The sequence below is a fragment of the Bufo bufo genome, chromosome 4, assembly GCF_905171765.1.
Source record: "Bufo bufo chromosome 4, aBufBuf1.1, whole genome shotgun sequence".
NCBI classification, from domain to species: Eukaryota; Metazoa; Chordata; class Amphibia; order Anura; family Bufonidae; genus Bufo; species Bufo bufo.
Window position 1 is genome coordinate 298,241,958 of NC_053392.1, and position 25,025 is coordinate 298,266,982.

At 41.7% G+C, this 25,025-nt stretch overlaps 1 protein-coding gene across 2 annotated transcripts in view; it reads left to right on the top strand.

Moving 5' to 3' along the window:
- Positions 1–25,025, top strand: part of LOC120998159 (cytochrome b5 reductase 4) — a 352,348-nt gene that overhangs the window by 268,517 nt on the left and 58,806 nt on the right. For both annotated transcript variants that reach the window (XM_040428717.1, XM_040428718.1), the window contains one exon: positions 4,305–4,457. In XM_040428717.1, coding sequence (XP_040284651.1) covers positions 4,305–4,457 — 153 coding nt within the window. The remainder of the gene's footprint in view (positions 1–4,304; positions 4,458–25,025) is intronic.

Sequence of the window (25,025 nt, forward strand, 5' to 3'; positions counted from 1 at the left end):
AAATTGTTTATTTAGCAGTTTTTATTTTTTATGGTGTTCATCTGAGAGTTACGTCATGTGATATGTTTATAGAGCTGGTCGATACGGACGCGGCGATACCTAATATGTATACTTTTTTTCCCAATTTTTTTTTACTAATTTTTTTTAACTTAATTTGGCGAAAATGACGTTTTTGTTTATTTTTACTTGAAAGTTTTCATTTTTTGGGGGGAAAACTTTATTTTTTCAACTTTTTTTTCACTTTATTTTTTGTCCCACTTTGGGACTTGAAATTTTGGGGGTCTAATCCTTTACAACGCTTTCCAATACTTCTGTATTGGAATGCATTGGCTGTATGAGTAATACTGTGTGTATTACTCATACAGCTTCCGGCCTGTGAGATCCAGGGGGCTGGATCTCACAGGCTCGTCACCGGAAGGCAGCGCGATGCCTTCCTTAGGCATCGCGCTGCCTTCCATGCTATCTGGTCCCCCCTACAGCCGCATGGGGACCCGATGGCACCGCCGATCGCCGCCGCAAATCGCAGCTAAAGTCGCAAACCACAGGTCTGAATTGACCTGCGGTTTGCTGCGATTGCCGATACGGGGGGTCACATGACCCCCCCCGGCGTTGTGACAGGATGCCCGCTGAATGATTTAAGCGGACATCCTGTTCCTGTTAACCCCCGCCACGCCGCAATCTAGTTTTAAAGTTATGACGTACCCTTACGTCATGGGTCCTTGAGGACACGGGAAACATGCCATACCGGTACGTCATAAGTCCTTAAGGGGTTAAAAGTATAAAAGTTTAAATCGCCCCCCTTTCCATAGAATAAAAAAATAAATACACAAATAACAAAAAATATAGAAACATCATGGATATCACCGCGACCGAAAACACCTGTACTGTTAAAATATAAAAATATTTTTCCAATACGACTAATGGCGTAACGGAAAAAAGGTCAAAATGGCCAATTTGAAATTTTTTCATCGCTTCTCTTACCCAAAAAAAGTCATAAAATGTGATCAAAAAGTCACACACACTCCAAAATGATATCAATAAAAACTAAAGATTCTCCCGCAAAAAATGAGCCACCACACAGCTCAGTAGATATAACTAGAAAAAAAGTTATGGGTGTCCAAATATGGTGATGTAAAAAAAAAGAAAAAAAAAAAAGAAACATTTCTGAAAGTTTCAATTAGTTTTTACACTATTTAGAAATATTTAGACCTATACATAAGTGGTATCGTTGTAATTGTACTGACCCAGAGAATCAAGGGCACAGGTCAGTTTTACTGCAAAGGGAACGCCGTGGGAAAAAAAACGGTGGAGAAATTGCATTTTTTTCCCAATTCCACCCCATTTGGAATTTTTTCCCCACTATATTGTATGCCATAGTAAATGGAGGCATTAGAAAGTACAACTTGTCCCGCAAAAAATAAGCCCTCATACAGCTATGTGAACGCAAGAATACAAAAGTTATGGCTCAAGGAAGATAGGGAAGAAAAATGAAAACGCAAAAAACACTAACTGTCTTACATTTTAAAATGCCGTTAGATGCGCATACGTTATGGAGAGGCCTGCGCATCTGTTTATAGTTTAAGGCACAGGAGAGGTGAGAACTGATTTTCTATCACCCCTAGAACACAATTTTTATCAATCTGTATAATATATGGACAGCAGAGTACACAGGAAAGGTGAGAATTGATCATCTATCACCACTAGGACACCCTGCTTGTCACTGTTTATAGTATAAGGACATGGTTGATGAGAAATGAAAATCCATAACCACTAGAACTCCCTGCTTTCAGTTTTTAGTTTTTTTTTTATAAAAAAGGGTCTTATATTTATAGAACATAAAATATATTTATGATTAACATTTCTAAACTTTTCTAAATTTGTATGAAAGTTAATAAATTAACTACAAAAGCAGGAGTTTGGCTCTCACATGGCAGGTGGGCTCCTGCTCTTATGGCCCAGATCTATAGAAACAGCAATCCCAGCCTTTTAAAGGGGTTGTCTCATCTCGCCGTTACTAAGGCGAGATCAGACACAGTTCCGACCACCTCCCGGCCAGGAAACAGCACAGCGCTTCGGAACTATGTCTCATCTCGCCTTAGTAATAGCGAGATGAGACAACCCCTTTAACCCCTTAGATGCTACAGTCAATAGCAACCACAACATCTAAGGGGTTTCAGAGGAAGGGAGCTCCCTGTGTCAGGCATCAGCACTGTTACAAATGAGATTACAGGATGCTTATATCTTCACACAGCAGCCTGGGGCTTAATGAAGGCTCTCAGGCCTGCCCTTAATGTATGCCCTTGTATGTACAGCCTAGTAGAGTGTCAGCTTCTTACTGACAGCATAACACTGTGCTATGTATTTTTAAAAGCAATCAGAGGATTGCAAGTCAAGTCTCCTTGTGGCACTAATGAATAATAAAAATTAGAGTGTCCCTGCACAGTCTGACAATGGCAGCACTGACTGGATAGAGTGAGACTGTGCAGAGACACTCCCCTTCCCCCACAACTCTTTATCACCCCTCTGTACCCTTACTGCAGACTGCTAGCAATTTATTATTTTAACTAGAAGTTATGAATAGATGCTCCAGGATTGCTATTACACGGGGAATGCATGTAGCTATTAAAACAGGCATGTCAGGAGTGATGACAGGTCCTCTTTCATAAAAGTTAGGCTACTTTCACACTAGTGGCAGCCTTCTCCGGCATGCTGTTCATTCAGGGGAACAGCCTGCTGGATCCATGCTGCTGCTAGTGCACCGTCCCGCTGGAAGTCCGCTCCGGCCCGAATGACTATAAGGTGGGCGGGCAGGAGGTCCGGCCACAGCACTGCAAATATGCCGAGAGGCGGCCGGAATAAAACTACGACATGTTGTAGTTTTATTCTGGCCGCCTCTTGACATGTTTGCCGTGCTCCGGCCAGACCTCCGGCCCGCCCTCATTTTAGTCAATGGGTCAGAGCGGACGTCTGGCGGCGCAGTGCACTAGCGGCAGCACGGATCTGGCAAGCTGTGCCGGTGGGGGAAGGCTGCCGCTAGTGTGAAGGTAGCCTTAATCAATAAGTTATGAGTATTCCTAAATGGTTCCAATAAAAACTACACTTTATCCCTTAAAAAACAAGCCCTCATACGGCTATAGAACGACAGAAAAAAAATATATTATAGCTTTTGGAATACGACGATGACAAAAATTGGTTGGTCAATCTGGTTACTAATGGGTTAAGAAACCTAGGGACTTGGTTCACATGAGCCAAGCGAGGTACTTTGTTGTATGATTAGAATAAATGATCAGATTCCAGATTACAGTGGGGTAAAATAGTTATCCAGGTTCTAGATATTGATGTCCTGTCCTCAGGAAATAGCACAGTTGATGGATCGGTGGGGGTGCTGGGTGTCAGACTCCTACTGATCTGATATTGATGTCCTATTCTGATGATAGGTAATTAATATCTAGAGCTTGGAAACCTCTTTAAGGCCTCATGCACACAACCGTTTTTTTTTGCGGTCCGCAAAACGGATTTCCGTTGTTCCGTGATCCGTGACCGTTTTTTCTTCCGTGGGTCTTCCTTGATTTTTGGAGGATCCACGGACATGAAAAGTAAAAAAAAAACCAAGTCAAGTTTGCATTGAAAATGATAGGAAAAACGGACACGGATCACGGACGCGGATGACTATCTTGTGTGCATCCGTGATTTTTCACAGACCCATTGACTTGAATGGGTCCGTGAACCGTTGTCCGTGAAAAAAATAGGACAGGTCGTATTTTTTTCACGGACTGGAAAAACGGATCACGGACGCGGAGGCCAAACGGTGTATTTTCAGATTTTTCCACGGACCCATTAAAAGTCAATGGGTCCGCGAAAAAAAACGGAAAACGGAACAACGGCCGCGGATGCACACAACGCTCGTGTGCATGAGGCCTAAACCCAATCTAAAAAATTTGAAGAGAAAACAAACTTCAGCACCTGCACAAAAATGTGTGATTTCACCACCGCCTTCATATAAAAGCTCCTCTATAATCATGGTCACAGCAACATTTCCTCCTCCAACCCCACACATACATGTTTGTAGGTCCTGACTACTTGAGCAAGGGAGAGAGCCATGGCAGTGACTCTAGTGGGTAAGAGGTTGGTTCTCTTCTGAAAAGCACAGAGACAAAGGTATGTATGCTAGTACTTTGACATCTTTGTGCTGAGACCGACCATCAAGTGTTGCTTCAAGTCTGATTATTATATATATTTTTTTTAATCCTATAATTGCTGTTGAGTAATGTTTTCTATACAATTAATGGATTTCTTTGTTGCAGATATGGAAATAGTAAAGCCATATACCCCCGTGTCCCAGGATTTGGTAATAGATCACATACAGTCAACAGATTCTGAGAAGAAATATATTTACCTGATGATTAAAATCTACACAAATGGAAGTTTTACGCCACACTTTGATAAACTAGAAATAGGTAAGGCGGCCTGTCTCTTCTTTTTTTCTTTCTTTCTTTTTGAAAATCTACATATAGAAATGTTTGCATTAAGATTATGGGAAGGTATACAACTTTTGATATACTTGCAGTTTAAAGAGGACCTTTTATCAGTTTTAACATTGGCTAATTATGGTATTACCTTGTGGGGTGGCCCCCACTGATGCCATGGATGTTTTTTTTTTTTTTTCAAAAGCCCCCTACCCCCGTTCATCCACTTTTGCCCCCCGTTGATTTGGCGCCTTGTATTCTAATGAGCAGTATCGTCGCAATGGGGCGGAGACGCAGTCTTCTGCTGTGGGCGCCAAATCAACGGGGGGCAACAGTGGACGAAGGGGGGGGGGGGGGGGGCTTTTGGAAAAATAAAAAACATCCATGTCATCAGTGGGGGCCGCCCTACAAGGTAATACCATAGCCTATGTTAAAACTGATGAAAGGTCCTCTTTAAAGGGCAGATTTGTACCTATGAAACTGGCTGACCTCTTCCATGTGCACTTGGCAGCTGAGGACATCTGTGTTGGTCCCATGTACATATGTGCCTGTATTGCTGGGAAAAATGATGTTTTATTTTATGCAAATTAGGTTCTAGGAGCAACGGAGGCGTTGCCATTACTCCTAGAGGCTCAGCTCTCTCTGCAGCTGCCGTGTCATCTGCCGTTTAATTGACAGGACCAGGCAGTGAAGATATAATTTCTTAATATGTAAATTAGGCGCTTGATGCAATGAGAGCATTATTATTGCTCTTTTTGCACCCAAGCTCTGCTCCTTTGTGTGCCCAGCCCATCCTTTGTTGCTTTGATTTACAGGGTCAGGCAGTTGCAAACATGATAAAACATGATTGTTACTTATATCACATTTTGGTGGTGACGAGAAATAAACCTGTCCAGCACTAAAGATTTGGAGTTTGAGAATGTTGTTAGCACCTCATCTTACTCTATAGATGAAAAGTGAAGCAAGCTGTGGCCAGAACAGCAGGACCTATACAGTCTGTTACCCATATGCATATATTTACCGCATGATTTTTTTTTTCATATTTCTTGATATTGCCAGGCCACTTTGTAGGGCATGCAAGCAGAGAAATAGTAGAAGAGCAAGCAAACATTTTGGAAAAATTTCGGCTTCCGGTTAGCGGAGAATCCCGATATGGATTCCGAATTCCGTTGTGGTCCGTTGTAGCGGAATCAATAATCGGCCATTATTGATTCCGCTACCACGGACCACAACGGAATTCGGAATCCATATCGGGATTCTTCGCTAACCGGAAGCCGAACTTTAGACGCCGAACTTAAAACAGAAGTTTGCTCAACACTATTAATAATCAAGTATTTTTTTTTGTCAGTATTTTACAGTCAGTAACTGAGAAACAAATTCTAAAGTGATAGCTAAATATGACTGTACTTTTTGTTGTCACATGCAAAAAGACTGCTGCTACCAAACAGCATAATTGCCATAGCTTTCTGATTAAACCCCTCTCTGACAGTTGACATACATGTATGTCATAATTTAATCCCTCAGAAACTGAAGTCAATAGCGACCGTAATGAGTACTAAAATAAAGCACTTCCGTTTAGTTGTCGTGGCGGCCTGGCAGGGCTTAATAGGGAGACGTCACAATCGCCATAGACTGCAGTACTGAAGTATTGCAGCGTAATGGCATAAGTGATCCAACAATTATAAATTCAATTCCCCTAGGGGGATTAAAAATAAAAGTGAAAAAAAAATGTTTTAAAAAATATTTAAAAAGTATTTAAATGTAAATGACCATTAGTCAATTTTACATATAAATATAAACAATAAAAATAAGCATCATTGATATCACTGCATCTTAAAATGTCCAAACTATTAAAATACAAAAGTATCCTGTACAGTGACCACTGTAACAAAAAAAAAAATAATAATCTAGATGTCCAAATCGCAATTTTTGGTCACCTCAGAAAAATTATCAAAAAGTTGTATGTACCCCAAAATGGTACCATTAAAAACTATTGCTCCCTCAACAAAAAATACAGCTCCAAACAGCTTAAAGAAGAACTCCCGCAAAAATTTTATTCTCTGACCTGTTAGAAAGGTGCATGACTTAAACTGTAGTGAAGGTAAAGTCAATACAATCAACAAAGAAGAGTCACAGGTGGCACTTCTGATCCGTGTTAACACTAAGGCCTCTTTCACACGGGCGTTGTGGGAAAATGTGCGGGTGCGTTGCGGGAACACCCGCGATTTTTCCACGCGAGTGCAAAACATTGTAATGCGTTTTGCACTCGCGTGAGAAAAATCACGCATGTTTGGTACCCAAACCCGAACTTCTTCACAGAAGTTCGGGCTTGGGTTAGGTGTTGTGTAGATGTTATTATTTTCCCTTATAACATGGTTATAAGGGAAAATAATAGCATTCTGAATACAGAATGCTTAGTAGGTGATCAATTGAGGGATAAAAAAATGAACTTACCTTCTCCTCTTGTTCGCGTAGTTCCCGGTCTCTTCTTTACTTCTTTAATGATGAGCTGTGGGCTAAAGGACCTTTGGTGACGTCAGATCACATGCTCCAATCACATGGTACATCACCGTGGTGATGGACCATGTGATTGGAGCATGTGATCTGACGTCACCACAGGTCCTAGCCGGTATTTTCATCTTTTAAGAAGTAAAGAACTACGCGAACAAGAGGAGAAGGTGAGTTAATTTTTATTTATTTTTTTTAACCCTCAATTGATCACCTACTAAGAATTCTGTATTCAGAATGCTATTATTTTCCCTTATAACCATGTTATAAGGGAAAATAATACAGTGAATAGACTGTCACCTAGCAACCATGCGTGAAAATCGCACCGCATCCGCACTTGCTTGCGGATGCTTGCGATTTTCACGCAACCCCATTCACTTCTATGGGGCCTGCGTTGCGTGAAAAACGCAGAATATAGAGCATGCTGCGATTTTCACGCAACGCATAAGTGATACGTGAAAATCACCGCTCATCTGAACAGCCCCATAGAAATGAATGGGTCGGTATTCAGTGCGGGTGCAATGCGTTCTACTCACGCATAACATCCGCACGGAATACTCGCCCGTGTGAAAGGGGCCTAATACGTGCTTGCACAAGCCTCTCGATGCCTCCAACATAAACCAATACGGTGGTGCACTATCCAGAAAAGACAGCCATTCAAATCTTGCAAATATAGGATGAAGAAAAGATAGGCAGCACTCACCAATGGTTCTTTTGCTTATTTTATTCAAGACAGACAGGTTATGCGGCTAGGTAGCAGATTGCCATATTCACATACAAGCGGCGACGGCCGTTTCGCACACGAGTGATCACGCTTCCTCAGGCCACTACGTATGCACGTACCTACGTGCTGACCTCTTATACCTGGCGTCTAGTTACCATGGAAATCCCTAGCTAACCAGACGTCATGCACACAAGGGTCCACTAATAGCAAAATACAACAAAGAGATACTGTTACAAGAACACATTCAAATCATTGCGGTCATTCAGACCTAGCTGCTCCTACACTTACTGCTCCTGTGCATATGATCCATTTAGCGTCTTTTTGTAAAAGGGTACGGTGTCTGTCTCCTCCCTGTCTTCTATTCCAGCAAACTGGAGTGCTTTTACATTCCCTCCATGAACTTCTCTCACATGGTCAATTAGTCTGCGGCAGCCTTTTCCCGTCCTTATAGAGTTATAATGCTCCCTGATCCTCTCAAATAGACACCTGATGGTTTTGCCTATGTAAAAGTGGCCGCAATCGCACATCAAGACATACACTACATAAATGCTTCTACAGTTTATGAAACTGGTGACCTTTTTAGTTATGGGGCCTATTTTTACAATCTTCTTTGGGGAGTTGTATTCACATAGCGAGCAACTGCTGCATTTGTAGTTGCCTTTCGGCAAGCTCTCCGGCAGCCAGTTGGTCTTCTTTTCTCCCAGGAATCTGCTTCTTACAATCCTATCTTTTATTGTGTGGCTCCGTCTATATGTTATTAACAGTTTCTCATCCACTATACCCTTCAAACCCACATCTTTTTTCAGGATATCCCAATGTTTAAATATTGCTGTTCATATTAAATTAGCCATCACGCATCTTTTTTTTATTTTTCTGTTGTCCTTTCCTGACATTTCCTCTTTTACCTCTTAATAGCTCACCTTGGGAAAAATTTTCTGCCTCTTTTATCTTCTCATCTAATAGGTGCTCGGGATAACCTCTTTGTAAAAGCCGTTCTTTTAACTGCAGTGCTTGTTTTTTATATCCTTCATCTTTACTTTTGATGCGCCTCAATCTAACAAATTGCCCATACGGCACAGATTTTTTCACGGGATACGGATGAAAGCTGTGGATTTATATAAAGCTGTCAGGAAATTGTATTTACAAAAAATGTTCCATGATAAAAATCAAATAGACGTTTCCAAGAAAGAAGGTGAAATACCGCTACAGTCCAACCCACTAGCCTTCAATATTGACACCCAGCTTCTGAGCTTCTGACTGGAATTGATTTTGACAACCCGGTTGAGGTTGACCCAGGATATTTTAACCTCTTCAGGACACAGGGCGTACTGGTACGCCCTGATGTCCTGGTATTTAAGAACACAGGGCGGACGGGTGCGTCCTGTGTATTTCCGATCACCGCCGCCCGGCGGGCGGTGATCGGAACAAGGTGCCTGCTCAAATCGTTGAGCAGGCACCTTAGCTAAATGCGCAGGGGGGTCCCGCGGTTTGCGGCTTTACCTGCGGTTTGCGGCGGCGATCGGCGGTGCCCTCTGGTCCCCATGCGGCTGTAGAGGGGACCCGATGGCATGGAAGGCAGCGCGATGGATCTGGATCTCACAGGCCGGAAGCTGTATGAGTAATACACACAGTATTACTCATACAGCCAATGCATTCCAATACAGAAGTATTGGAATGCATTGTAAAGGATTAGACCCCCAAAAGTTCAAGTCCCAAAGTGGGACAAAAAATAAAGTGAAAAAAAAGTTGAAAAAATAAAGTTTTCCCCCCAAAAAATGAAAACTTTCAAGTAAAAATAAACAAAAACGTCATTTTCCCCAAATAAAGTTAAAAAAATTGTAGTATACATATTAGGTATCGCCGCGTTCGTATCGACCAGCTCTTTAAACATATCACATGACGTAACCCCTCAGATGAACACCGTAAAAAATAAAAACTGTGCTAAATAAACCATTTTTTTGTCACCTTACGTCACAAAAAGTACAACGACAAGCGATCAAAAAGGCGTTAGCCCACCAAAATAGTACCAATCTAACCGTCACCTCATCCCGCAAAAAATGAGCCCCTACCTGAGACAATCGCCCAAAAAATAAAAAAAACTATGGCTCAGAATATGGACACTAAAACATAATTTTTTTTGTTTTGAAAAAGCTGTTATTGTGTAAAACTTACATAAATAAAATAAATATATACATATTAGGTATTGCCGCGTCCGTATCGACCAGCTCTATAAAATAATCACATGACCTAACCCCTCAGATGAACACCGTAAAAAATTTAAAATAAAAACTGTGCTAAATAAACAATTTTTTGTCACCTTACATCACAAAAAGTGTAATAGCAAGCGATCAAAAAGTCACACGCACCCCAAAATAGTGCCAATAAAACCGTCATCTCATCCCGCAAAAATCATACCCTACCCAAGGTAATCGCCCAAAAACTAAAAAAATTATGTCTCTCAGACTATGGAAACACTAAAACATGTTTTTTTTTGTTTTAAAAAAAGAAATCATTGTGTAAAACATAAATAGCATAAATAAAAAATAAAAGTGTACATATTAGGTATCGCAGCGTCCGTAATAACTTGCTCTATAAAAATATCATGACCTAACCCCTCAGGTGAATGCAGTAAAAAAATAAAAATAAAAACGGTGTAAAAAAAGCCATTTTTTGTCACCTTACATCACAAACAGTGTAATAGCAAGCGATCAAAAAGTCACACGCACCCCAAAATAGTGCCAATAAAACCGTCATCTCATTCCGCAAAAATCATACCCTACCCAAGGTAATCGCCCAAAAACTGAAAAAATTATGGCTCTCAGACTATGTCAACACTAAAACATGATTTTTTTTGTTTCAATATTTCAAGAATTTTGTAAAACTTACATAAATAAAACAAAAGTATACATATTACGTATCGCCGCATCCATGACAACCTGGTCTATAAAAATATCACATGATCTAACCTGTCAAATGAATGTTGTAAATAACAAAAAAATAAAAACGGTGCCAAAACAGCTATTTCTAGTTACCTTGCCTCACAAAAAGTGTAATATAGAGCAACCAAAAATCATATGTACCCTAAACTAGGACCAACAATACTGCCACCCTATCCCGTAGTTTCTAAAATGGGGTCACTTTTTTGAAGTTTCTACTCTAGGGGTGCATTAGGGGGGCTTCAAATGGGACATGGTGTCAAAAAAAACAGTCCAGCAAAATTTGCCTTCCAAAAACTGTATGGCATTCCTTTCCTTCTGCGCCCTGCCGTGTGCCCGTAGAGCAGGTTTTACGACCACATATGGGGTGTTTCTGTAAACTACAGAATCAGGGCCATAAATATTGAGTTTTGTTTGGCTGTTAATCCTTGCTTTGTTACTGGGAAAAATGGATAAAAATTGAAAATTTGCCAAAAAATTTTAATTCTGAAATTTCATCTCCATTTGCCAATAACGCTTGTGGAACACCTAAAGGGTTAACGACGTTTGTAAAATCAGTTTTGAATACCTTGAGGGGTGTAGTGTCTTAGATGGGGTCTGAGTTTGGTTTGGCTGATAACCCTTGCTTTGTAACTTGAAAAAAATTATTGAAATGGAAAATCTGCCAAAAAAGTGAAATTTTATAATTGTATCTCTATTTTCCATTAATTCTTGTGGAACACCTAAAGGGTTAACAAAGTTTGTAAAATCAGTTTTGAATACCTTGAGGGGTCTAGTTTATTGAATGGGGTCATTTTTGGTGGTTTCTATTATGTAAGCCTTGCAAAGTGACTTCAGACCTGAACTGGTCCCTAAAAATTGGGTTTTTGAAAATTTTAGAAAGATTTCAAGTTTTACTTCTAAACTTCTAAGCCTTGTAACATTCCCAAAATGATCCAAACATGAAGTAGACATATGGGGTATGTAAAATAATAACTATTTTTGGAGTTATTACTATATATTGTATAAGTAGAGAAATTGAAAGTTAGAAATTTGCTAATTTTTCAAAAAAAATTGGTAAATTTGGTATAAATAAAAATTTATTTTTTTGACTCAATTTTACCAGTGTCATGAAGTACAATATGTGACGAAAAAACTGTCTCAGAATGGCCTGGCTAAGTAAAAGCCTTTTAAAGTTATCACCACATAAAGTGACACTGGTCAGATTTGCAAAAAATGGCCTGGTCCTTAAGGTGAAATAAGGCTGTGTCCTGAAGGGGTTAAAGGAGGTGTTGGGTCCACGTTTTGTCCCCCCATGCTAGCTGGCAGTGTTATTAATATTTTTCAATAGCATGTTTTACAAGAGATAAGGGCCATTTTTTATCCCCAGGTACAGGAGAATATCACAAATGGGGAAAAAAAAGCCCTAGAGTGGATAAAATCGCATGATGATATTATTGTGAAGCCAGCTGACAAGGGGGGCAACGTGGTCCTTATGACCAGGGATTATTATGCATCAGAGGCTCTTAGACAGCTGAATGATCAGCAAACCTACGAAATGTTGAAACAGGACCCAGTAGAGTGTATCCAGAAGGAACTAAAAAATCTACTATTTAAATATGTCACCCTGGGTTTTCTCCCAAATAAGTTCTTGGTGAAATTAGTGCCCTCTCATCCTATGAAACCTTCATGGTACTTCATTCCTAAGATGCACAAGTCACTGAGCCATCCCCCGGGCCGCCCTATTGTTGCCGGGATTGGCTCAGTGACCGAACCACTGTCCCAGTATGTTGACTGGTTATTAAGACCAATATTAAGTAGTGCTCCAGTCTACATCAGGGACACTAATGATTTCCTCCTGTCTTTAAAACATTTTCACTGGCAGGGGGGTTATCAACTGGTGTCCTTAGATGTGGAGAGTTTATATACACTCACCTAAAGAATTATTAGGAACACCTGTTCTATTTCTCATTAATGCAATTATCTAGTCAACCAATCACATGGCAGTTGCTTCAATGCATTTAGGGGTGTGGTCCTGGTCAAGACAATCTCCTGAACTCCAAACTGAATGTCAGAATGGGAAAGAAAGGTGATTTAAGCAATTTTGAGCGTGGCATGGTTGTTGGTGCCAGACGGGCCGGTCTGAGTATTTCACAATCTGCTCAGTTACTGGGATTTTAACGCACAACCATTTCTAGGGTTTACAAAGAATGGTGTGAAAAGGGAAAAACATCCAGTATGCGGCAGTCCTGTGGGCAAAAATGCCTTGTGGATGCTAGAGGTCAGAGGAGAATGGGCCGACTGATTCAAGCTGATAGAAGAGCAACGTTGACTGAAATAACCACTCGTTACAACCGAGGTATGCAGCAAAGCATTTGTGAAGCCACAACACGCACAACCTTGAGGCGGATGGGCTACAACAGCAGAAGACCCCACCGGGTACCACTCATCTCCACTACAAATAGGAGAAAGAGGCTACAATTTGCACGAGCTCACCAAAATTGGACTGTTGAAGACTGGAAAAATGTTGCCTGTTCTGATGAGTCTCGATTTATGTTGAGACATTCAAATGGTAGAGTCCGAATTTGGCGTAAACAGAATGAGAACATGTATCCATCCTCTGATGGCTACTTCCAGCAGGATAATGCACCATGTCACAAAGCTCGAATAATTTCAAATTGGTTTCTTGAACATGACAATGAGTTCACTGTACTAAAATGGCCCCCACAGTCACCAGATCTCAACCCAATAGAGCATCTTTGGGATGTGGTGGAACGGGAGCTTCGTGCCCTGGATGTGCATCCCTCAAATCTCCATCAACTGCAAGATGCTATCCTATCAATGTGGGCCAACATTTCTAAAGAATGCTATCAGCACCTTGTTGAATCAATGCCACGTAGAATTAAGGCAGTTCTGAAGGCAAAAGGTGGTCCAACACCGTATTAGTATGGTGTTCCTAATAATTCTTTAGGTGAGTGTACGTGCATACCACATGTTGAAGGAGTGACAGAAGTCATGGATGTTTTAAAACAGGCAGGAAAGAGTTCCCTTTATTGTGATTTTGTGCAGGGGGCTTTATTGTTTATTTTAGAGAATAATGTCTTCAGGTTTGGAAGGGACTGGTATAGACAAAAAGTCGGTACAGCAATGGGGACTCACAGTCTCATGCACTTTTGCGAGTATGTACCTAGCCAGATTAGAAGACAAGTGTATTTTTAATACCAGCAATCCTTACCTGCAGTACATTAAATTGTTTTTTCGGTTTGTGGATGATATTTTTATAGTTTGGACCGGCACAGAGAGTGCATGCAGGGAATTTGTAAAGCACCTCAATGATGAGAATTGTATGGCTATGAAATTCACGATGAATTTCGGGTGGGGTTACGTCTAGACTTTTTGGACGTTTCTGTCGTGGTTTGTGTTGGAGAGTTGGTCACGGAGAGGCATCGTAAGCCCACGGCGACCAACTCTCTACTACACCACGACAGCTTTCATCCGTATCCCGTGAAAAAATCTGTGCCGTATGGGCAATTTGTTAGATTGAGGCGCATCAATAGTAAAGATGAAGGATATAACAAGCACTGCAGTTAAAAGAACGGCTTTTACAAAGGGGTTATCCGGAGCACCTATTAGATGAGAAGATAAAAGAGGCAGAAAATGTTTCCCAAGATGAGCTATTAAAAGGTAAAAGAGGAAATGTCAGGAAAGGACAACAGAAAAATAAAAAAAGATGCGTGTTCTCATTTAAATTTAGCCCGATGGCTAATTTAATACGAACAGCAATATATAAACATTGGGATATCCTGAAAAAAGATGTGGGTTTGAAGGGTATAGTGGATGAGAAACCGTTAATAACATATAGACGGAGCCACACAATAAAAGATAGGATTGTAAGAAGCAGATTCCTGGGAGAAAAGAAGACCAACTGGCTGCCGGAGAGCTTGCCGAAAGGCAACTACAAATGCAGCAGTTGCTCGCTATGTGAATACAACTCCCCAAAGAAGATTGTAAAAATAGGCCCCATAACTAAAAAGGTCACCAGTTTCATAAACTGTAGAAGCATTTATGTAGTGTATGTCTTGATGTGCGATTGCGGCCACTTTTACATAGGCAAAACCATCAGGTGTCTATTTGAGAGGATCAGGGAGCATTATAACTCTATAAGGACGGGAAAAGGCTGCCGCAGACTAATTGACCATGTGAGAGAAGTTCATGGAGGGAATGTAAAAGCACTCCAGTTTGCTGGAATAGAAGACAGGGAGGAGACAGACACCGTACCCTTTTACAAAAAGATGCTAAATGGATCATATGCACAGGAGCAGTAAGTGTAGGAGCAGCTAGGTCTGAATGACCGCAATGATTTGAATGTGTTCTTGTAACAGTATCTCTTTGTTGTATTTTGCTATTAGTGGACCCTTGTGTGCATGACGTCTGGTTAGCTAGGGATTTCCATGGTAACTAGACGCCAGGTATAAGAGGTCAGCACGTAGGTACGTGCATACGTAGTGGCCTGAGGAAGCGTGATCACTCGTGTGCGAAACGGCCGTCGCCGCTTGTATGTGAATATGGCAATCTGCTACCTAGCCGCATAACCTGTCTGTCTTGAATAAAATAAGCAAAAGAACCATTGGTGAGTGCTGCCTATCTTTTCTTCATCCTATATTTGCTAAATGTAGTGAAGATAATCTTCTCATATTTGTGAGTTATCCCCTCCCTTCTAATTTTTATGTCATGTGACCAACTCTTTGATCTCTAACTTACACAGGGCTGGAAGTCAGTTCCTTCTCTATTTATTCCTATGAGACGGACATTGAGGCTCCCATAGGAATACACAGAGAAACTGACTTCCTCTCCACACATAAGACACTGTGTTATTTGGAAAGTCTGATTGCTGATCACATGACACAGCCGTGAAGCAGAAGGGAGGGGATAACTCACAAATACAGACACTGGTAAGAAGATTACCTTCACTACAGATGATGTACCTTTCTAGCAGGTCAGAGAATAAAATTATAGATCATTTGGCCACTGCTTTTTTGCCTTATGTCCCATTACTATACCTCTGCCTCCCTGATGAGCTGACATGAATCAGTGAAGCATGTAGGAGTAGAAGCTCATTTGCTATATGGGTACAATGAGGACCTGAGAAGCCAGTGCAGAGGATGGGAGTGGTAGTGGCCCTGGAACTCCCTCAAGCCATTACTCCCTGGGGATCGATGCAGTGGAAATGTCGTTTGAAGAATCAGGCCAGAAGTAATCGTATAACTGTCTCTATTTACTGACTGCAAAATATAACCTGTGGTACATCCAGCAGGTTTCTGGTACCAGTTCAGAAGGTATGATAGCAGGTTGGATGACTATAGATTTGCACTAGCAGGAACTTGTGGGTATAAGTGTCCACTGTAAGATTCAGACTTGAGCTTTGTCTGACCTAGTCGTGGTTTAGGTGATGGGTGTCTGAGCCATAATCCCTCAATCATTCTGCTGTCTCGTCTTACTGATGCTTTCTGGAAGCAGAATATGCTGATCTCTTTGGAGTGTTGGTCTCACGGGAGAAGAATAGCAGGTTCCTAGGAGTAGGAGCTCTGGCATGTGCTTCCTCTCCTTTCTCTAGCTAGGCTTAAACTCTTTTTATTATAAAAGTGAAAAACAATACAGAAAAGAAAACTTATAGTAATTCAAAACAAAACCCAAACTAGCCCAGCCATACACACACAAAACTACACATACCGAAACTAACCTACAGATGTAGCTGAGCTAAAATTGTCTCTGATAACACATGTCAATGTCACAGTGTTATCTCGACAAAAACCATTGAAATCCATTGAAAAAGTCAGTTAACATTTTCTTGTCATTCTTTACTTAATGCGTTAACCATCAAGTTTAGCTTGGTTGCATCGGTATATAACAACACTGCAACAGTACTACAAATTTTAAAGACACATACCAAATCCTTATTTAACCAACTCTAGCTATCCCTCCACCCAAGGCTGGCCCCCTGCCTAATGTCTGTCATGTCCGCATAGTCCGAGGCCCTCCTTTACTTAACCCATCCACAACCCACATCCAGCCCCTTGCATCATGTCCGCACAGTCACTGCCGTGCCATTGTATTAGTGCCTTGTACTCTCACGTGGTGGAGAACACGAGCCACTCCTTGCGATTCTCACTGTGCGGCAAGTTGCACTCTACCGTGGACATCTGGAACAGCTGTTAGGGGCAAGGACAGTACATGTCTTTCATGGCCTACTGGGTCAATGTTTTTTGTGGCAGTGGAGAGGCAGCACCATGGCCAGGTCCTTTAGGTCCACTTAATCCACAATGTTCCAACTCGCTGGAATTCAACATTGCACATAGTCGAGCATCTGTACAAGCAGTAGAAAGCTGTAAACGATTTTGTCATGCACCAGACCGCCTCAGCAGGGAGCACATGTTGTTTCCAGGTTGGGCAGTAGCAGCTTATGCCGTTCATGCTGCAGTTGCAACTCATCTCTCTCATATGTATTTTTGAAGAGACACTGACACTCATGCAACAGGTGGTGACGAAGGAGAAGGAAGAATAACAGGTAACGCTTCTTGCTGTCCACCCTGTAGCTGTTGGGGACCCACAATGAGAAACTTCCATGGGGGAAGGAGGTGCTGACACAGGAGGAGGAAGAGGAGTCGGAGTTGGAGGAGCAAGAGGATGATGATGGTAACACCAGCCACAGCACCCAATTGCCTCAGTGGGGTTTGGAGTTCGAAAGATCATGCTCCTCGGGCACACTGGCAATAATGACAGCCTGTAGACTCACTTGCCTACGAAGTGACAGGCAAATCAGTGACCTCAAGTGGTCTGGTTACTGGATAGCCATGCTTTTAGACCCTCGCTGCCAAAGCAAAAAGGGGGAATGTTTTCTTGCTGAAAAAAGGGAGACCAAATTATGTTATTACCAGGGAACACTGTACGCAGCTTGCTTATGGCGAGCAAACGCCTGCTGCCAGCATGTCTGAAAGAAAGTCCCCTCTCTGCCCCTCGCAGAGTCAACCCCCTCCCACCGCCACAAGTAGCAGCAGCAGCCATTTCAGTTTCTTCAACATGATGGAGCAGTTTTTCCATGTGCTGCGCCAGGGTGAAGCCAGTCAGCAAGCTGACAGCTCCCACCTCAACACCCAGGTTCAGGCCTACCTTCTGGGCAGGCAGACTGGAACAGCGGCCCGAACTGGAACAGCACACTCTTTCCTCTTTCTTGCCAGCCTCTAGTCATCTTGGAAAGGGTTTTTAGCGCCGCACGTGGTTACAACAGACCAAGTTGTCCTCTGCCATTCAATATGAGCCAAGCCTGGATTCGGATGAGGCCAATGAATAGATCTGGTCTTTCTGATGGTGACCCATCTTGCCACTGTTGCTGCCTGCCGTCCTGCCTCCATAATGTTGATGCTGCTGTCATGCCACTGCTGTGGCCTGCTGACCATCATGTTCTGTATGGCTGCTGCTTCTGCCTCCATGCCACCACTGCCATCATGCCACTGCTGCGGCCTGCTGACCATCATGTGCTGTTGCTGCCTCCATCATGCTACTGCTGCTGCATGTGCCTACCATCATCTTCCGTAAGGCTGCTGCTGCCTGACTGCCAACATGTACCACATGGTGCTAATTCCCTACTGCCACTACTATTAATGCAAAGCATCTGCCGCTACTACCATTACCACCCCTACTACTATTACTGCCCAAAAGAAAAAGGTTGGATACCGTGTTAGCCAGTAGTAAGAAGTCTAGTCACTGTCCAGTTAGGCAAGTTTCTTCAGAAGCTTTTTTAGTTCCATCTGTGTGCGGTACATTCTGGTATCCTCCATTTGATCAAAAGAAAAAGGTTTGTACAGTGTTAGCAAGCAGTACGGAGACTTCTTACTACTACCCATAGGCAGCCGACCTATTGCCTTGTATGTTCCATGCTATGCTGCTTCTGCTGCCAACACTATTGTGGCTGTGTGCCACTATATCCATTCCCTTTTAGAATTAAAAGAGGTTTTTTTAGGTTCGTTCACAAGCCACTTTTTCTTCTGACAATCAACACTTGAGCGTGTCGTATGAGCTGGCACTTTGATCCTGTCAAGGGATATTTTTTTAATGCTTGGTCCACCAAGCCACTTTAAAAAAAAAAAAGAATTTTTTATTCCATAACACTGTGTGTGTTTAAACATCTGTCCACAATAAGGGACGATTTTGGAAGCTTTGGAATATGAAAAAGCATAACATGTAGTGGTGCGGTGTGTTTTTAAACACGCTGTATGTTAACGCCATCAAATGCCTGTTTACCCATAGCTATGTATGTCAGTTAGGCATCATTTACCATTGATGCCATTGCGTTCATGAGCTTGCGGAGGGAAAAATAAAAAAAATTAACAAAAAGAGATAACAAGTTTTCCTCAAAATTCCTACTCCTAGGAGACTAGAGGGTGTTATGTACCAATTTTCTGGAGAAATAGGAACAAATTCTGCGAACCTGAACTGAGAATCGAGTGGCTCGCTCATCTCTAGCGGAAAGGCAACCTCACAGGCAGAGGGGGAGGGCATCAGTGATTTTTTAAGGAGTTCGGAGCACATGGAGGAGTTACTGGGCTCTATGAATAGATGGGCTTTGGCTCTTTGGAAGTTTGGAAACTCCCTGCTGGGCACTTGTGCCTAATTTGCATATAGAACCAACATCATTTTCTGGTGATTCGCAAATGCACTAAAGCAGTGATGGCAAACCTTTTAGAGATCGGGTGCCCAAACTGCAACCCAAAACCCACTTATTTATCGCAAAGTACCAACTCGGCAATTTAACCTGAATACTGAGGTTTTAGTTTAGAAGAAACAACTCATACATTAACATGGGCCAGACTGGGACTTAAAAGCAGCCCTGGCACACAAACCTCACCAGCCCACAAACATAAAATGGCTACACAGCGATTTGGGCCATGACTATGACCTATGTATTATTCTGCCCTGTATATGGATTCCATATACAGGGCAGTATAATACATATGTCGCAGTCTCCTTACTTACATCCTCCATATACAGGGCAGTATAATACAATCATCATATATATATATATATATATATATAAAAATAAAAAAATAAATAAAAATACTACGAAAAAGTAGTCCACCTTCAATATCTCCAAATTAAATTGCCTAATAGTAAGTCTGTTTTAGTTGTCCATAGCAACCAATCAGAGCTCAGCTTTCATTTTTTCAGAGCCCTTTAGGAACTGAAAGCTGAGCTCTAATTGGTTGCTATGGGCAACTAAGAGATTTATTATTAGCCAGTATGATTTGGAGATATTGCAGGTGGGCTACTTTTTTGTGTATATATAGATCACCTCCTAAGCATCATCCATGTATATAGGTCAGTATAATACGTATCTTATCACCTCCTTACAACATCTATATATACTTTATCCCTAAATTGGGCAGTATATTACACATCTTACATCCTCAGGATAGGTCTGATCAGAGGGGGTACAACACCCAGGACCCCTGCCGATCAGCTGTTAGAGAAGGCACCAGCGCTCCTGTGAGAGCTGCTGCCTTCTCTGTGCTCACCAAGTATAGCGCCGTATATTGTATAGCAGCTGTTCTTGGTATCGCACTCGGCTCTCAAGGCGATGATCTTATCATTGATAGTACAATCAATAGATGCCTTCATAATTGTTAAAGGATATCTGTCATATTTTTTATTTTTTTTTTGCTAAAGTGTAGGGCAAGTGATATGTAACAATTTTGCAATAGACTTTATTTAGCCAAAACGTTTATTTTTGGTAGAAAACTGGGGCTGAAATGGCCCTTAGCAGCACTCTTCAAATGAGCATTGCTAAGGGCCATCCGTCTCCTATTAGCAAAGGGGAGACGGGCTGTGCAGACGCTGTGCTTCAGCCTCCCGTGCTTCCCTGGGAGACAGAAGGCTGGGCACAGGAGTCTTAGTAGTTAAAATTACATTTATATTCCCCCTTTCTATGCAATCTAATGCTCCGTAACATTCACTAACCTGCGATCCCTGTGATAATAATTCATGAAGCAGCCGTGCAGCAATGTGCGAAAACGCCTATAGTATAAAATATAAAAAGTCTAAAATATAAAAATATAGTGCCCATACGGCAAACAGCAAAACAGAAAAAAGCGTCCAAATAGCCGATTTTCCATTTTTGGTCGCTTCATTTTCTTCCAAAACTTAAATAAAAGTGATAAAAAGGTCATACATACCCCAGAATGGTATCTGCAAAAGAATTAGCTCCCATATAGCTCTGTAAACATAATTGCAAAAAAGTTATAGGGGTCAAAATATGGCGACAAAAAAATAAAACTGTTTTTTTTTTTCACTTTTTAATTTTTCAAACGCAAGAAAAACTATACATATAAGGTATCGCCGGATTCGTACTGACCTGTAGAATAAAAGTAACTGGTCCATTTTATTGCTCATCGAAAGTCATAAATAAAAAACCTGTAAAACTGTGGTGGAATTGCTTTTTTTTGCAATTTCACCCCATTTGGAATTTTTTTTACTGCTTCCTAATACATCATTGCAATATTAAATGGTGGCATTAGAAAGTACAACTTATCCCGCAAAAAACAAGCCCTCATATGGCTATGTGAACAGACAAATAAAGTTATGGCTTTGGGAAGGCAGGGAGCGCAAAACGAAAACGCCCCAAAAAAATTTTGATAAAATTTTTCTAACGCGTATGAGGTATCTAATGTATCTTTAACCTTTTATCCATCGTCCTCTGATTCCATTATCCTTGAAAGTGTTTGTTTGCCATAGACTAAAGAAGCTGACAAATGTCCAATAATAAAGTATCTAAAAGAAGCTATGGAGTACATAAATATGTCACTAAGACTCCATGATCTCATAACTCCTAAACAGAGAACATATGTATTAATTGATCACCTAAGGTCCTTTATTTTCTTAGCAACAGTACATCAGCATTCAAGGTAGAAATATAAGATGTCTGACTAAGACATGGCGGACCATCAGCTCTAATCCTGATTCTCCAACAATCAGCAGCTCTTGTATGAAGCCGTACCAGCGGTGAAACATGTCGGGAGCGGTAGCGCTAGTATTTTAGCTTCAGCTGATAGAGCAGGGACTAATCCTTCAAACTGCAATGTGTGTGTGAATGAATCATAAGGAGAGCTCAAGCAAGCAGGGAGAAAGGGATATGGATGTGTGTGTGTTTACAATAATGTTTCACTTTTGTAGCGATCTCCTAATATAACAGGAGTATTTAGAAACATTGTATCAGAAGCTAGTAATGAGGAAGCAATAAACCAGGAGGAGACATAGATCATTAGCAAGCCTCCCAGACAGCAGCTGTACTGTACAGGCAGCGCTGATACTGAAGTAAAGGTCTGCATGAAATATTAGAGTTAAAGGGGTTGTCCAAGTTATTTTTTTGTTCTTTGTATGTTTGTAACTAATCAAATGAAAGGACTTTACAATTGACTTACTTTATCTCCAGTTGCTGGTTTCTCAGATTTCAATGAGGGTCACAATACCTGTGATGTCAGCCTCAATCCCTGCTCTGATGATGTTTTGTGCACAAAGCCTAAGAGATCAGATATGTGTCTGTACACCAGACTTCACTGTGCTGGCCACGCCCCCCTGCTCTTCCATCTGCTGCTGCTGCTTTCTGCTCTGTGTCTCCCTCCCACTGGATACTTCAGGAAAGATTAACCCTTTCAGCTGCACAGACTCAGGGCTGAAGGCTTTACTGAGTAGCTGCAGGCAGTGAGGAGACCAATTCTGGGCACAGAAGCTGACAGAGGAGTTCTGCACAAGAACAGGTAGGGAGAAGATCCTGTGTGTATCAGCAGTGTCATTGTACATCTGGGACTTGTAGTCCTACACATACAACATGCTGCTGAGTATCCCAGAGAGACATGTCACTCAGAGCAGCACTTGTATTCACTCCCTTTGCAGAGCAGGGGAGGGGCAGAGATTGTTGTTATTGCAGGTAAACAAAGGGCCAGAAGAGAACCAGGGAAATTAGGAAATATATATATTTTTTTTTTACCTAAAACTTGCTTAGCTCAGTTATATATTGCTGCCCATCAGATTTACAGTGCTATATATATTTTTTTTTAATAACTCGGACAACCCCTTTAGACCAAAGATAAAGCAGATAAGTCTGTAACATAAGCAGTGGTAGTTGGTGTATATAAGTGTTTTACAGTGCAAAATTGCACAACACAGCAACATCTGAGACTTAAGAGATTGTAAAGAAACACCAAACAAAGAAACTACGGTACTAATTATTCAAGGGATTTATTTAAATGATCTACTGTATTCTCACAGTTGGATTGCATTCAGAGTCACAGGAGCAAGATGAGATAGAAATAATAACTAGTGATGGACGAACATCGGCCGGGACAATTTGCGAACGTGATCAAATGTTCGCTGACCGCAAGTTCGCGGAGGGTTCCATTCACTTTAATGGCAGGCGAACCTGAAAAACCTTCAGGTCATATTTGCAGCCACCAAATACTTACTAGAAGTGCACAAATCGTCCCACAAGATGGACAGTGACATACCAGAGGGGGATCAGTGGCAAAAATTCCCTCAAAAAATATGTATTTTAATCAGGGGCCAAAAATGTGCCCTGCTGGAGCCTAGAAAAAAATTATTTTAGGCCACGGGAGTACAGGCCCCAAACATTAGGCATTCACCGGACAGAAAACATCAAGTGATTATGTGGCTCGAAGTATATTAGATGGTCATGGGATATCAATTTTACTGCAGGCCAGTGGAGTATAGGCCCCAAACATTAGGCATTCACCGGACAGAAAAGAACAATTGATAATGGGGCTGGAAGTACATTAGGCGGTCATAGTATAACAATTTTACTGTTGGCCAGTTAGATTACAGGCCCCAAACATTAGGCATTCACCGGACAGAAAACATCAAGTGATTATGTTGCTGGAGGTATATTAGACGGTCATTGGATATCAATTTTATTGCAGGCCAGTACAAATACATGTCAAATACATATGTTTAAAAGAACTAAAAATATAAAATTGGATTAAAAACATGGCTAACGAAATCCCCCCTCTTGAATAAACCCCAAATGATAATAGGTGAAATTTAATAACACGTGGTCGTCACGGGTGCTGAATTCCTCCGAGGCCCCAACAATTAGGCAATCACCGTACTACAGAAAAGATCAAGTGATTATCTGACTGGAGGTATATTAGACGGTCAATGGATATAAATTTTACTGCAGGCCAGTGGACTACAGGCCCCAAAAATTATTCATTCACCGTACAGAAAAGAACAATTGATAATGTGGCTGGAGGTACATTAGGCGGTCACCGTATAACAATTTTACTGTTCGCCAGTTAGATTACAGGCCCCAAAAATTATGCATTCAACGTACAGAAAACATCAAGTGATTATGTGGCTGGAGGTATATTAGACAGTCATTGGATATCAATTTTACTGCAGGCCAGTACAAATACATGGCAAATACATATGTTTAAAAGAACTAAAAATATAAAATTGGATTAAAAACATGGCTAACAAAATCACCCCTCTTGAAAAAATCCCCAATGGTAATAGGTGAAATTCAATTAAATGGGGTCGTCACAGGTGTTGAATTCCTCCGAGATCCATGCCTCATTCATTTTTAAAAATGTGAGGCAGTCCACACTGTCGTGAGCTAGGCGAGTGCGCTAATCGGTCACAATCCCCCCTGCTGCGATGAACATCCTTTTGGACAGGACACGTGACGAGGGGCAAGCCAAGAGTTCCATGGCAAATTGGGCCAGCTCTGGCCACCAGTCAAGCCTGCACACCCAGTAGTCAAGGGGTTCCTCACTTCTCGGAGCATCCACATCGGCCTTTAACCTGATGTAGTCGGAAACCTGTCAGTCTAGGCGTTCCCTGAGGCTGGATCTGGAGGGCGGTTGTCGATGGATTGGCTGCAAGAATGATCTCATATCCGAAGTGACCAACACATCTTTAAACCGCCCTCTTTTTGCATGCGCTGTAGGATTGGTACCTGTAACTGTTTCTCTGTGGGTGGAAATTCCTCTGCCAGCGTCCGCAACAGCAGAATGCAGCATCGCTCGAAGCAAGGCCTGGAAATGCTGCATTCTGACTGCCCTCTATGAAGCTGGTAACATGTCCGCCATTTTGTGTTTGTACCGGGGGTCTAAGTATGTTGCCAACCAGTACTGGTCCTTGACCTTTATGCTTTTTATATGGGGGGTCCCTCTTCAAACACTGGAGCATGAAGGCCCCCATTTGCACAAAATTGGAAGCGGTGGAGCGGCCTGGTTCCTGCTCATCGCCCAGGAGAATGTCATCCTCGGTCTCCTCCCCCCAGCCACGGACAACACCAGGGATCCCAGAAAAGTTTAAAGCCTGCAATTCTTGCACCATCCATCCTCC